Below are 14,251 nucleotides of genomic sequence, written 5' to 3'. Positions count from 1 at the left end.
CACAGGACGGCGAAGTATATGCCACGGCGCTCAGCAGCAACCTCGGAACCTTGTCGCAGGGGAATAACAGCGATGCTGTCACTGTGCGTGGGAGCGGACTGCTGCCACCGCTGCTTCTTCTGTTGGGACTGTGGGGATTTGCGGCTCTGTGAGGAGTAACTGGCTGCCGCGTGGGACAATTGCGACCCCTTCCCAGCACAGAATTACTTCTGGAAAGAATATTTTTGATACTTTTACTTTTTTGTGCACATTTTAAATTTATTTTAATGTTTGCTACATTCTGGTTGATTTTTTTTTTCTCTTTTATGTGTTTTTGATTTTCTTTTTTTTTTTTTGCTTTTCACTACGCTTTTTAATTTTTTACCTTTAAAAAATTTTTTTTTCTATTTCTTACTACCCCATTCCTTTTTTTTCTTTTTTGCTTTTGGGGCAGTCACTATGGACGTTTTTTTCTTTTCTACTCCTCCATTCTTAATTTTTTCTTCTGCACTCTTCCTGTGAGGGGTGCCGTGTGTTTCCGCCCAACTGCTCCACTCGCACACCCACCGACACGCTCATGACGACGGCCCTGTGCGCCTCGCCTGCTGCACGCATGAGGAGGGGCCGCGACGAACGGCGCGCTGAGGGAGCCGTGACGTGTGGGCGTGCGACGATGGCCTGTGGGGCGGAGCACACATTTTTTCCCTTTTGTTTTGTTTTTTTGCGGCCAGGGCGGGCAGACACCCGCAGCGCCACACCCGCAGCCACACCCTGCCGCCGTGTTTTTAAGATTTTTTTGTTTTGCTTGTTCATTTCACGCGCTGGCAGTCCCGTCAGCATTTCTCTCCCTCCTGATGATTTTCTTTGTTTTTGCTGCGCTCACTTTCCCGATGGAGTGACGCGACTCCCGTCATGTCTGCGTGCTTCTCTCAGTCCCACACACACACGAGTGAATGCGCTCTGCGGGCCGCACTCACACGCCGATGAAAGGGCTGAGGGGAGCAGCAACACGCAGATGACCCCATGAAATATAAACGATGTGCGGACACACACGGAGGGTCAGACGGTTGAAGCACACGTAACCATCTTTTCAATTTTCTTTTGTGGGCAAAATGTATACAGACAGTTTGGTGTGGCCGCACGGCAGCCAGGCGACTTCTTTTTCTTGTTTTAAAATTTGTGTGGAACGGTAGTGGACGATTTATTTTTCATTTATAATTATTTTGTGTGATGGGGTTTACGTAAGACGAAGGGTAACGTTTCTTTTTGTTTGTTTGTTTGTTTTAAATAAATCCTGTGTGGATTGCCACTGCTTGGGCTGCAGCGCAGTCATGAGTTTGAGCGGTCTTCTTGTTGTTGTTTCCGCCATGCACTTCTGCTGTACATTTTTGTGCGTCCCTCCACGTACTCTGCCTCCTCTTTTTTACCTCTTTGCCTTGTGTTTCTGCAGGCACACAACCACACAAGGTGCACGTTGCAGTGGATTTGAATGCTCCTTTTGCAGTGCATGCTGGCAGTTGTGTGTGGCGGCTGTTTCCTTCTTCCGTGGCCATGAGGAGAAGGGAGGAGGGAGCGCGCAGCCCGAGTCTCCTTTCCTGCGGGTGTGATGCACCGCGTGTGACTGCGTTGAGTTGGGCACCGTGTCCCACTGAGGGCGGGATGGCAGGTAATTTTGTTGCCGCGCCATGGATGGATGAGGGTTCGCTTGCGCGTGTGCGTTGTGTGTTGGCCGCGGGTTTTTGCCATTTCCCCGGCGCTGCAATAATGGGCTGAGTGGAGATGGTGGAGGATGCCTTCTCCTCCTGCATGGTGGATGGCTGCTGGAGTTGTGTGCCATCCTTGCATGGATGCCGTCTCGTGGTGTGTGAACTGTGCGGCTGGGCCTGCTGCCTTCTCCTCATGTTGTCTGCTTTCTCTCGCTGTATCCGCTGCACTCCGTTCCTCTCCCTCTTGTTCCATTCTTTTCCTTCTGGCTCACGGATCAGCTGACTCCAGCGACTCCACTACGGGTGATGATGGCTGCGATGGTGGCGATGGTGACGGTGCGGCGCCGTGTTGGTCCTTGGGCTCTTGTGCCGCTGCTGCTCTTCTGTGTGCGTTACGGCCGCTGGGAGTGCTGGACATGTATCTGGTGATGCGAACGCGGTGGTTGTGTCGGTGGATGTGCTATGTACTCCGAGTGACGGCAGCATGAGGTATCGCGTGCGTGTGTGTGTGTGTGCATGGAAGAGGTGTTCTGCAGCCAGTGCTGAGGCTCAGCATGGGAATTGTACTTTCAGTGGCTTTGATGTGCGCATGCATAGCAGAGATGGTGAGCTGGCTGCTCTGTGTCATGTGCTCAATGCGGTGCACACGTCTAGCAACTGTGCTACCAGCTGTGCAACGGAAGAGGAAGGGGCCACCGTTGCCTTCACGATGAATGTGACGACACATAAATACGCCGGCCCTTATGAATTGCTGTGGCGTCAATTTCCCCCGATGGAACCATCCATCCGCCTGCACGGAGCGGCGATGCTGACCAGACGGGCGTCTGTCAGTTGCCGCCACCCCGTGAAGGGAAGGATGACACAAAATCTGGTGGGACAACTGCGCCGCAAGTCAATGCTGAGCCGTCACGTCAGAACGAGGATTGGCGACGGTCTGCGGCGGCTGACGGACCCAACACCGTCGATCCGAGTCCCGCATCCAACACGGCGACCAACACGTCCGAGATGAGGCCTGAGTTTGCCAGCAATCCGAACGAAATAATGGTCCCGAATGCGTCCAAGAAGAGGCCCTCCTTTGCCAACGGTCCGAGAATAGTAGTGGCGTCGAATGCATCCGGGATCATGTCTGTCACTTGTGGCGGCAGGGAACACGTTGCTGCGGATAACACGGACGAGTTGAGTGAGCGCAGCGCCACTGGACACAAAACTCTCGTTTTAGAAAATGGCGTTGCAGGCAGTGGACCGGCCGCTGAGGGTGATGCGGGCGGATTGAGTCAACGCAATGCCTCTGGACACGAGAACCCCAATTACGAGAATTCACCGCGCGGTATTCCGGGAGTGGCGGGAGTCTACACGACTGCTTTGCCCTGCTCAACGACGCGAAATTGACACTGCGTGATTTGACTGTTGACGGCACTGTGCGTGTGTGCGTGTCTTGTGTGTTGCTACTTCTTTTGGGACTGTGTGGAGTTGTGGCAGAATTATAAGCCAAAGAGTGTGGAATTGCGACTCCTCACGGAGAACATGTGCCGCTTTGCATGCGTGTTTTCTTTTATTATTTACATTTTACTTTGTTGGCTTTGTTTTTTTCCTGGAATGATAAAGATCTTTGCTGTTCCTTCATTTAATGGTCGGTTGCTGCACACTGTCATGAGGGACGTGTTTTCCCCTCTTGTTTGCTTTTTTTTGCCCTCACGCGGTGCCGGCCTCATTGCTGTGCGTCCCACGGACTGTACGAAAGGAGGAGTGGAGGAACAGGCCGGATGCCGCAATGAAGTGTGAAGAGTTTTTTGTGGGCCTACGGAAGCGTACAATCTTTTTTAATTTTATTCAGTGCGGGAAATATGTGTACACAGAAACACATGCTCTTATTTTGCCGCTTGGCGCATAAATTAAAACACCGGCCGAATGAATTTTCTTTATTTTTTTTGGAGTCCTGCCGGACGCTCAACTCTGTTTTTCCTTGCTCTACTTCTGGCTTGCAGGGGTGTGCGGCGTCGTTTGGAAGTACCGATGGGCGACCATCCGCATCCAGGCGTCATCAACGGAATGTGACGGCAGCAGGAGGCACTGCGGCTTCTTTTGGCTTTGCACAAAGAGTTTATTGGACGGTGCGTTTGCCTTCAATCTTTTGCAGCTTTTTTGGGAAAAGGTGGGAGGCTGAGTGCATTAGGACTGAATTCATTTGTGTGGCTGCGTTCCGTTGACTTGCGGCCATTCGTGGCACCCTTTTGGGGTTTGGCAGCTCGTCTCTTTTGTTTACTTTCCACCGCAGCACGTGGAGGCCACTGATCCGAGGGACATTTGTTTGACTGCGTGTGAGCCGCTGCCGTGCGTGGTGCATGGACTATTTGATTGTGTGGGGAGGTGCATGGAGTGAAGAATACTTCTGTTTGGCGTGTCGCGGTGTGTCGGAATGATGTTCGGATGACATGTGGAGGGTGTTGTTTGTGGTTTTTGTGTCTTCTCTGGTGGAGCCGACATGTGTGCGGGATTGTGGCATTGCTGGCTGACAGCTCCACGTCACTTTTCAGCATTCCTGGATGTGCTGAGGAATGACGGCTGGCGACCAGCGTGTTGGTGCTGCCGGTGGGAATAAGTGCATCGGGAATAGGCCGGTTTCTCTTTTCCGTGCTGGAGCCGATGAACTGGCACGAGGGCACCGGCTGCAGGCTGCCTGCCAGCACGTGTGAGCAGCGGATGCACGCACACACCGACGCTCATCGCAAGAGCTTGTGTGATCACGGTGGCTTTTGTGGCGTGTTTTTTTGAACGTCAGCCCATCGAAGAATGTGTGAAGCAAACGGCTGACTGCACACGAGGAAAATAATTGCGTGCACTGTGCCGTGTTTCAGCGTCGATGGCAGAGCGGCAGGAAGCCCGTGCTGGCAACTGAGATCTTTGCGTCGCGAGGGATGTCGGTGTTGATTTTGGATTGTCGAGGGTGAAGTGATTTTGCTCTGCCCGTGTGTGTGGCCACTCCGGCAGAGGGCGGGCTCAAAAGGGAGGGATGCAGGCGCTGCGTGTGTGTGTGCAGGTGCCATGCAACAACGTCACAACAAACATGCTGCGACTCGGTGACCCTCACATCGTTGTGGTCCTCACGAACAGCCGAGGCGCGGCCCACACCGATGCACTTAGTGGACGGAGTGAGGCATCTTTTGAGGCGCAGCAGGGAAAAGGATGTGTTGACGCAGCCACGACGTGCATGGAGTGTCACGATGGTACGGTCAGCTGTGGCTGGTGGAATGTTTACTTCTCGGAGGCAACAGAGAGAGAGGGAGAGAGCTGTTCCTGCTGCTGGCGTCGTTGCTGCCTTTTGTGGCCTCCCATGCCGATTATTGTCTGTCCGCTGATCATGGGTGGCATGCCTCCACTAGTGCTGTCGTATGCAGGCATTCCACAGCACCAGTGAAGCACAAATCACGTCGCATGCTTTGGCTGTGGATGTGGTGTCGTGAGTGCAGCCGGCATTATTTTGCCCGACTCCCTTTCACTGCTTTGCGACAAATAGATGCGTCTCCGCCCGAGCCATTCACTGCAGCTCCGTGTGTTGTACTGCCAGCACAAGACTCTCCTGTTGTCTGGCGCCTGACTGACGGTCCAACACCACTGCGTTGGGACTTGCAAGGATGTGGACTGCCGCTCACGGTGTTGGGCACCGCTGTTTGGATGCGGCGGCCACACGAGCGGATTTATTGTGGCACAATCAAATGCGTGAATTACGCGGAGTCACAGCGGCTGCAGTAATATCAGCGGTGTGGCACCACGGAGTATGTGAGAGGGTGATGCATGGTGAATCACGGTGGGCGGCATGCGAGGGAAGTGCACCGCGACGGAGCGTCATCCCGCCCTCAGCCTGCAGGGGAATGTGCACCCACAAGAATATATGGACGAGACACCACCAAACACACATGCCCTTCTGTGCAGCGATAAATAGGAGCGAAGGTGCGTTCTGGTGCGTGGGAGTCCACTCACATATTCTCATTTCCACCGCAGTAAACGGCGAGGAATCAGGTGCCACAGCAACGAAAGGAAAAGCAAACATCTATTGCAACAGTTTACCAGCGAGAAGCAGGAACAACACAAACCGAATTCTTGGCTGCAACAACACAAGAAACATTCAAGAGAGGAAAAAATAATTGTGCACCCTGCAGAAATCCCCAACACACGACCCAGGCATGAATTTTTGCCCTCCCCAAAAACAAAACGAAAAAGCATGCGGACATCTGCCAACATCCAAACTGAAACACAAATAAATGGTTGCTTCCATTATTCCATTCCTTGCGCTTATTTTTGCGTGTGCTGCTGCTGCTGCTGTGGTTTCCAGGCCTGCATGAAGTGGTGTGCGCTGAATATGAACGAAGGCCGATGGCAACTGAATTGTTTTTTTTTGATGAATATTGGGTGCGATTCCCGTGGACCAAAAACTTACGTGGTGTGCGGGGATCTCTCCCTTTTTGTATTGTTACTTTGCTTTTGTGTTGCTTTCTGCGCTGCACCTTCTTGTGTGTGTGCGTACCCTCCGTGAGGGGTGTCGACACGACGGACCGCTCTCGCCGTGTGTACATGCGGTGGAGCCTTGTGTGCCGCCCTGCTGGTCTCTCCCTCTTCCATCTCTGTATATATATATGTGTGTGTGTGTGTGTGCCTGTTGCCGTGGATTGGAGTGTGTGTCGTGCGTGGTGTGCGGCGTACGGTGCATGCCTGGCTGCTGCCCTTTCCTCATGTGGTGTGCCCTCTGTGTGTGCCGCACCTCTCTTCTCCTCCGTTGCTCTCCATGTCTCTCACTGTGCAGATCAGCTTCACACCACTGAACGACCACACTCACGATGATGACGAAGTGCCGTCTGCTGTGCGCCCTGTTGGTGCTTGCCCTGTGCTGCTGCTGCCCGTCCGTGTGCGTTTCAGACACTGTGACGGCAAAAGGGTTAAATAAGACTGATGTAAGCGTCCCAAGCCCACCGTCCAATTCACCATCCACGACGGCCGGTCAGTCAGGGTCGTCAGATTCGGGCTCTGGTCCGGACAAAGGAAAGGATGCTCCAGGGACACCAGGTGGGCCGAGACCAACCGCGGATCAAACACATAAGAAAGCGAAAGATCATGCCGAGACGACCACGACGACTACGACGACCACGACGACCACAACAAAACCACCGACTACGACAACGACGACTACAACGCAGCCACCAACCACGACGACCACCACTACAACACATGCACCAAGTACTACGACTACAGAGGCGCCAACTACAACGACCACCAGCGCACCGTCACGTCTTCGCGAAATCGACGGCAGCCTCAGCAGCTCTGCGTGGATGTGTGCCCCGCTGGTGCTCGCCGCATCCGCGCTGGCGTACACCGCTCTGGGCTGAGGAGGTGCATGCGGTCTGTGCGTGCCAGCACTCAACCGCGGGGATTTGTGCGCGTGTGTTGTGGTTCACTGTATAAAATAAGAGATAATAATGATTGTGTTTTGCTTCGCTTGCTTCTGCTGCCGTGCTGTGTGCTCCGCGTTGTGCCCCGCATCCGTCACGTTGAACGCATCCCGGACACACTCATACGCATGCGCACTGGAGCCCTGGGTTTGTTTTTCTTTTCTTTTTTAATTATTGTTTTTAATTATTGTTTTTTATTGCTTTTTAAACTTGTGGTTTGCGGGGCGGTGTGCGAGCTCTGCAATCGCACTGATTCCATCTGTCTCGTGGTGTGTGCGCTGCTGCTGGGGTGCTGCCATTTGTTGCTGTGCGTGGCTGTGCGTGGTGTAGCGGCTGTGTCTCCCTTTGTTTTTCTCGTGCTATCGCAGGTTGGCTCCGCAGCGTTAGGCGACTCCACTGTTTGTGATGATGACTGGCCGTGTGCTCTGCGTCCTGTTGACTCCTGCAGTGATGCGCAGCTGCTCGTGCGTGTGAGTGAGGGCTGCTGCGACGGGGTGCGTGTGCGGCCGCGGGTGATGACGCGGTGACTGCTGGGCACGCGCAGTGTGTGATGGCTGCGGAAGGTGGACCCGTGGCCGGTGGCTCTGGACGAAAGGGGAATGTGAACTCTGAGGACAATAGCAATCAGGAAGACGAGGAGGGTGGGGGAAGTATTGCGGGTGAGGACCATAATCCCACCTCGGGAGGAGCACTCACTGCACCGACGAGGCAGGACCAATCCAGCAGCGACCCACTGCAAAGTGGCACTTGCAATCCGTCCGGCACTGGCAGCGCGTCTGCTGCTCGGATGCGTGCAAGTGGACCGGAGTCTTTGGGCGGAGGGCACGCTGCAGGCACAACATCCCCACGCTCCGACGCATCTCAGCAGGCAGCAGGTGGAGTGCATGCTGGTGGCGGGAGGACCTCCCAGGGCAGTCAGGCTTCGGAACAAACCATCACGGGACAGTCACAGGTGCCAGGGACGGCGAATGAAGCACCGCGGGGCGATGAAGGAGGAGAACCCGGAGCGCAACACGAGGCCGACCAAACCACAAAAATGACTGTGGTGACCTCTTGCGCAAAAACAGCGGTGGAAGAGGAGAGCCGCCAGCGGGATCGCAAGATGCACCACGTCTCTACAGTGGCGGGAATGCTCATTATTATTATTTTCTCCTGCTCTTACCGACATGTCTAGCCACACGATGTCATCAGGGTGCCGAGGAGGTGGTCGAGCAGCGACATGAGTTTCCTGCTATGAGGCAACTGCCATTGGAAGAAGCTTTCGGTGCAAGGGTCCTTCTTAATGCCCAGCCGTTGGCGCACAGCCAGAGCGTCTGTACATTCTGGAAGCAGTTGGTACAGTGTTTTCTGCGGGCTAATTGTTGCGCTTGTGGAGGCTGGCTGATCCTGCGGTAGCAGAGATCGCCTCCTGGCACTGCTGCTGCGGTGCCGTGTGGCGTCTGGGTTTTGTGCGCAGCGATTTCTGTGCTGTGCGGTGCTTTTTTTGTGTGGGGAAAACCATGTCACAGAAATCACATTTGAGCTCGGGAAGCGGTGGAGGATGTTCCGGATGAAAGCACCGACAGTGACCGATGTGGTTCGTGTGTCCCACCAGTGTGGCGTCACAGTGCGGGCATTTCTTCTTTCGACGCTCTGTGGAGGGCCGTCTCTCCACAGGCGGTGCATCGGCCTCCCTTGCCGTCGGGGGAACAGCTTCCGTCCCGGTGCAGTGGGATCGTCGTTGGAGCGCATGAAAGCGGAGTGTTCCGGTGAGATGTTGCGGAAACGGCGTTGGTTCGTGCAGTCTCTCACAGTCCAGTACAGGCGACCCCAGAGCTCGGATTCCCCGCACCTTGCCCTTGCGAGGTGTATCTGTTCCTGTTGGTCGAGGGCTTCCTGAGTGATTAGGTGCTTGCCGCCTGGATCTGATGGCCTTGTGCCGCCAAGCAGGTAGTGGTGGGTGTCCTGATGCATGGTACTACGCCACTTGTTGGTGAGCTGGGTGTTAATGCATGACAGCAGATCCGTGTGCCATATGGGTGCTATTCCATGCTCCGTGTGTTGCCAGGTTGCCGTGGTCTGCGTCGCATGCTGATCTGCAGGCTCGTTAACGTGTACTCCGCGATGTTCGTAGCAAGCTGCAGCTGCACGGACCAGCCAGCACACGTCAGTGTCAGGAGACGCTGCCAGAGCCGATCCTCCGTCCAGTCGGTATGACTGTGCGGGCCCTTGTTTAGAGCCGCTAGAAGAGAATGACTTTCCGTAACCACAAGCAGCGTTTGTGTCTGTGCTGGATACGATGGATACTCAGCCTTTCCATGGCCGGAAGCAGTGCACGGGATTCCGTCGTGTGGCTGCATGGGCGTGTGCCGCCGTTGGTACTGACCTTCTCTATTATTTCCGAGGAATGCGGGGATGAGAGCAGTATGCCAATCCCGGCTGAATTGGGAATGCCGACACCGCCATCCGTTGCCAGTATCCACGGTCCCCAGCGATGATGTTGCACCTTGTCGCGGTGCTGGGGCTCTGGTTGCTTTTAGGAACTTCGCGGCAGGGCGTTTCTGCGAGCACGACGGAGACCAAGACGACTTCATTCCCCGAGAGGGTTCCACGCCATGCCCGGTGTGGGGAGGTGAGACGGTCTGCTTGCAGACTGTCGGACAAAACTGCACGACCGTTTCGCAGCGGTCACTCCGTTGATGTCACCCGTGGCGGTGACGTCCACAAGAACCATGGCCCGAGGAGGATGGTTTCATTGCTCTCTGGAGGCCCAACATCGCAGGCTTCTCGTCCGTAAAAAGATTGTATTTGCGGCGCGACTGGAGCAGCGTCCAACTGACATCGTTCTTCTGAAGGAAATAAGTAACCGTGGTGACGTGGCGACGAAATTATCTGGCTATAATGACTGCCTTCAGGCCTCACTGGGCGCGGTGGTGGCGTTGCCGTTCTGGTGCGCCACTCTCTGCCGTGCGAGCGCCTGTCGCTCCCTGGCACTGACTTCCTGGAGACCATTGCTGTCCGTGTATTTCCGCCGGGCTGTCGCAGCATTTGCGTGGCGAGTCTCTACAACCCTCCCACAGCAATTGGTCAATAATCCGCATTTATCAATATCGTTTGTCGCTTGTGCCCGAAGAGATTATCGTGGGTGACCTGAATTTGCATCATGAGCTCTGGGAAAGTCATATATACCATCAAGGAATGGAGGCGATAACTTCGCCGCTGTTCTAATTGATATGGATTTTGGGCTGGCAAATGACCCGACACAGGCAACACGGATCACACATCGTAATGCCTTGTCCCCTGACGTGACTGCGTATCGCGCCCTACGCATCTCCCACCGGACATTCGCCCCTTACATGGACTCGGACCACTGTTGAATATATTACTCGGCAGGGATGGACGATGGCACTCCGCGACTAGCCAACACGCTGCCTTGATGGAAGGAAGCCACCTTTGCCCTGCGTAAAGCGGATTGGTCTGCTTTTACATCGTTGTGTGAAACCCTCCTTGCCACCGCGTCCACATGGTTGGATCCTCGCGGAGGCATCTTACGAGCAGCTGAGCGCCAAATCCCGCGCGGCAGCCGTGACAGCTCCAAAAAGATATGGACACACGAAATGGAACAGGCCGAGTCCGCCGCCGAAGCAGCACACGAAGCACACACATTGCCTCACCCGGAGACAGCCTACTTTGAGCCGAATGTACCAGAAAAAAAGGAGGAACGAAATCAAGCCTTACGCCGTTGCTCCGCTGTGCTTCTGGAAGCCCGCGCGAAAAGACTTGGAGCCTCACCCAGCCCGAGCTGGCGATATCTTCGCGGCGTGGCGCCGCCGCATCCTCATCCTCTGGAATCGGTTGTGCTCCGCACTGATATTGGCCGCGTTTGCTCCCTGTCTCGGCAACAGGCAAATCTGCTTGTCCGTCATTTTGTGCTGTCTCACGTGCCACGTTACATTATACTGCTGCTCGCTGCACTCCTTTGGTTCCTGGTGACTGGAAAATGGATCGGCCCTTCGCGTCCTATGAACTTGAGGTGGCCGTTCGTGACTCCTCGCTTGGCCCAACCCCTGGCCCCGACGACATGTTGAATGAATTCCTGCACCGCCTCCGTTATGTTGCACGCGGCACTCTTAGAACGATGATCCACAACTCCTTCGCAAACGGCAGCCTGCCTGGCTCCTGGAAAATGGGAGACGCTATTTCTATCCCCAAGCCTGGGAAGGATTCATGCCACCCAGAGAGTTACAGACCTATCACGCTGCTCTCTGTTTTACTACAATTAACCGGGGGAATGATTCACCGCCGTCTGTCAGCGTTATTGCCGCACCGCCCACGTCACTTTGGACTTGCACCTTCGCGTTCTACGTCGGACGTGATGACACTTGTCATCGATAGAATTACCCGTGGATTGAATGAGTTCAGCACTGTGGAGTATGAGCGCCCTGGAGACGACGCCCCACACGACGCCCTCGTCGCCATCGCTCGTAGTTTTGATTGATTTTCCGACTGCGTTCGACACCGTTGACCATTGGAATTTGTTCCGCATGCTTGACAGACTTCCGCGCCTTGGCCCACGAACCAAACGCTGGTTGCACAACTACCTGCGGGGCCGCTATGTTAGGGTATGCACTCGTGAACAGCACTCCCGGAAACAATTCGCCTCAGCTGGAGTACCGCAAGGCGGCGTCCCGGGACCCCAACTCTCCCTCCACTGTGTGGATGGTCTGCTGCGCCGCCTGGGCAGCATCTATTCTGCTTCCGCATTCATGTACGCTGACGAACACACACTTGTTGCCTCAGGTGCAGACATCCATGCCTGTGCTGCGGCAATGCGACCGCTCTTGTCTCTTGTGGCTACATGGGCTGCCGAGCACAGCCTAAAAATCAACGTCGCTAAGAGCGAAGCTGCTCTATTCTACATCTCTTCACACACACACGGTCTGACGAGGAAATGGTCGATCTCCATCTTGTTAGCGGGAACCCACGTATTCAGTCACGCCCAGTGCGCTTGCTGGGCAACACGATTGATCAACTTCTTAATTTTGTTACGCACGCTTCCACCGCTTCAACGAGGACCATGCCACGCCGCCATCAGCTGCGTCTGGTCGCAGAGGCGGTCGCGTCCCATGACACCATGCGATCCTTTTTGATTGAATACGTTCATAGTGTGCTATTTCATAATGGCGAGGCAATTGTCCCGTGACTCGCCCCCACTCACCTCCATAATATGGAAGTACGGTACCGCGACGGTAGCAAAACATTCTTGGCCTGAGCGCCTCTACGGAAGACACATCCGTCTATTTGGAAGCCAATATTCTCCCGCTCCGGAAGGTACTCTGGCGTCGTGCACTCACACAATACGAACGCTATATACGCCTCCATGATCACGAGAATTTGCGTTCCCTTATCTACTCGGAACCTATGCCGCCGTCCATGCATGGGAAAGCGGCGACATCGATCCGCTTCCGAGAGATGCTGCTATTAATGGATTGCTACGCGTCTGTGACATTATCGGGACACCCCACAACGAAATTCGCGCGCCTCTTGTCCAACATCGAATTTTCCCCTGGGACACTGTGATCTGCAATAAAGTGGAATTTAATCAGCCACGCTTTGCCCAAGACGCCTCTGACGATATCAAGCGCACGGCTTTCTATTCTACTCACTCCTCTTTGGGGGATTGTGATTTTGAATTGTGGACGGACGGCTCTTCATATCTCGCTGCACTCGCATCTGGATCCGCTGCGCTATTATATGACTCCACCACGACAAATGATCTCCCTGTGGAGGTACATCGTGCAGCAGCTGGCAGCCTCGCATGCTCATACAGGGCAGACTGCCTTGCGATCGAAAATGTTTTTAGACATCTCATACCTCCTCGTCTGGGAACATCCCAATCGCCCACACGAATGCTGGAGGAAACGGACTTCCTCTCGGCAATGGAGGCACCCCGCGTTGCCCACCGACCGTGCGAGACCGCGTTACTGAGTAAATTTGGATTATGCTGCTTTCCTTGGTGAAGCGAGGTCACCCTGTGGATTTTATATTTTCCCATCACACTGCGGTATTCCACGCAGTGAGGCCGCTGACAAACAAGCCACGACTGCACGATCCCTCTCGCAGGACTGCGTCAATGCCTGGCACGTGGAATTTCTCGCCGTCAAGAGGTTATAATGGAAGGATGCCCAGGAGGAAAAGGAAGGTACACACACCGCACTCCAGGTGTTTGTCGGTGCAACAAAAAACACATCCCTGGTGCCAAGCCAAACGTTGTGCCCCGAGTGGCGGCACTGCGCACAGGCACGATGCTGCTCCTGCCCACTCTTCGGTAGAATCGCATGCGCCCTGCAGACCAAAAGCAACCCTTTTTTTTTGGTAGCGCCGCCCCTTCCACAATGAAGAGACGGATCCACCCCGACATCCTCCGGAACCCCCGCCTGTCGTGTCGACTGCGTCTTCTCGTCGAACGAAGAGCAGCAGCTTGTCGCCGTTCTGCCAAATCTGTGGCAGAGTCTTCTCGTCCGTGCAGAATATGAAGGCACACGCCCGACGTATTCGCCCTGGCGTTATAATAGTTTGCGAGGGCCTTCCGTGCGGATGCCGCAATGGCGCCACCGTCTTCTTAACAGGCGCCTCGCGCGCAGGTCACTACCGAAAATGTCAAGCGTATCAACAAGCAAAACACGGACAACGCACCTCCGCAAGCTCCAATGACAGCCATAGCTCTTCAGCCACTCCTCTACCGCAACCCCAAAACGCCGCTCAGCACCCCGACGGCCCGCGGGAGGCCCTGCCGCACACGCTGTGGGGGATGCCCCTGCCTTCGACAACTGAGCGCCCGACTATTGGAGGACACGCTCTCTCGCGCGACAGCGCCGTTCAAGACGGGAAACCGGCCACGTTTCCACACACAGCCCTCGGGCTATTAACGAATAGCGGCCGCAACGCATAACAAAACAGAAAAAGCGGCAGACTTTGGGCTCCTCCAGCCACAAGACACCGCCGCTTCCCCTTCGCCAAGTCCTGAAGTGTAAAAAAACACGACCGCGCGGTATGCCGTCTGCGGGGTTGTCTGCCGACCGCACGTATGCGAAGGATGCTTGTATTCCGCGTGAGCCCAAAAACCATATATCCGTCACGGCTTCC

General features: G+C 54.9%; 6 protein-coding genes across 6 annotated transcripts, besides 7 other annotated features; 5 read left to right on the top strand and 1 right to left on the bottom strand.

Annotated features, from left to right (window-relative positions):
- Window positions 1-14,251: a sequence feature (areas not merged during assembly with more than two copies in the genome that could not be assigned to a particular haplotype).
- Window positions 289-335: a sequence feature (A-rich).
- On the bottom strand, window positions 472-819 carry Tc00.1047053503417.50 (uncharacterized protein; the record flags this gene model as incomplete). Its single annotated transcript, XM_802771.1, has 1 exon — window positions 472-819. The coding sequence occupies one exon, from the start codon at window positions 817-819 to the stop codon at window positions 472-474; it is 348 nt and encodes a 115-aa protein (XP_807864.1).
- On the top strand, window positions 2,691-3,074 carry Tc00.1047053503417.40 (uncharacterized protein; the record flags this gene model as incomplete). The annotated part of the gene is made up of 1 exon (XM_802770.1): window positions 2,691-3,074. One exon carries the CDS (start codon window positions 2,691-2,693, stop codon window positions 3,072-3,074), a length of 384 nt encoding a protein of 127 aa, XP_807863.1.
- Window positions 4,696-5,100, top strand: Tc00.1047053503417.36 (uncharacterized protein; the record flags this gene model as incomplete). Its single annotated transcript, XM_802772.1, has 1 exon — window positions 4,696-5,100. One exon carries the CDS (start codon window positions 4,696-4,698, stop codon window positions 5,098-5,100), a length of 405 nt encoding a protein of 134 aa, XP_807865.1.
- Window positions 5,318-5,827, top strand: Tc00.1047053503417.33 (uncharacterized protein; the record flags this gene model as incomplete). The annotated part of the gene is made up of 1 exon (XM_802773.1): window positions 5,318-5,827. One exon carries the CDS (start codon window positions 5,318-5,320, stop codon window positions 5,825-5,827), a length of 510 nt encoding a protein of 169 aa, XP_807866.1.
- Window positions 6,306-6,377: a microsatellite.
- On the top strand, window positions 6,518-7,063 carry Tc00.1047053503417.30 (mucin TcMUCII, putative; the record flags this gene model as incomplete). Its single annotated transcript, XM_802769.1, has 1 exon — window positions 6,518-7,063. The coding sequence occupies one exon, from the start codon at window positions 6,518-6,520 to the stop codon at window positions 7,061-7,063; it is 546 nt and encodes a 181-aa protein (XP_807862.1).
- Window positions 6,799-6,903: a microsatellite.
- Window positions 7,290-7,325: a sequence feature (AT_rich).
- Tc00.1047053503417.20 (uncharacterized protein) lies at window positions 7,677-8,300 on the top strand (the record flags this gene model as incomplete). The annotated part of the gene is made up of 1 exon (XM_802768.1): window positions 7,677-8,300. One exon carries the CDS (start codon window positions 7,677-7,679, stop codon window positions 8,298-8,300), a length of 624 nt encoding a protein of 207 aa, XP_807861.1.
- Window positions 14,059-14,111: a mobile genetic element.
- Window positions 14,059-14,251: a mobile genetic element.

The sequence above is a fragment of the Trypanosoma cruzi genome, genomic scaffold (assembly GCF_000209065.1).
Source record: "Trypanosoma cruzi strain CL Brener 1047053517003 genomic scaffold, whole genome shotgun sequence".
Lineage (NCBI taxonomy): Eukaryota > Euglenozoa > Kinetoplastea > Trypanosomatida > Trypanosomatidae > Trypanosoma > Trypanosoma cruzi.
This window is presented reverse-complemented; position numbering and strand designations above follow the sequence as displayed.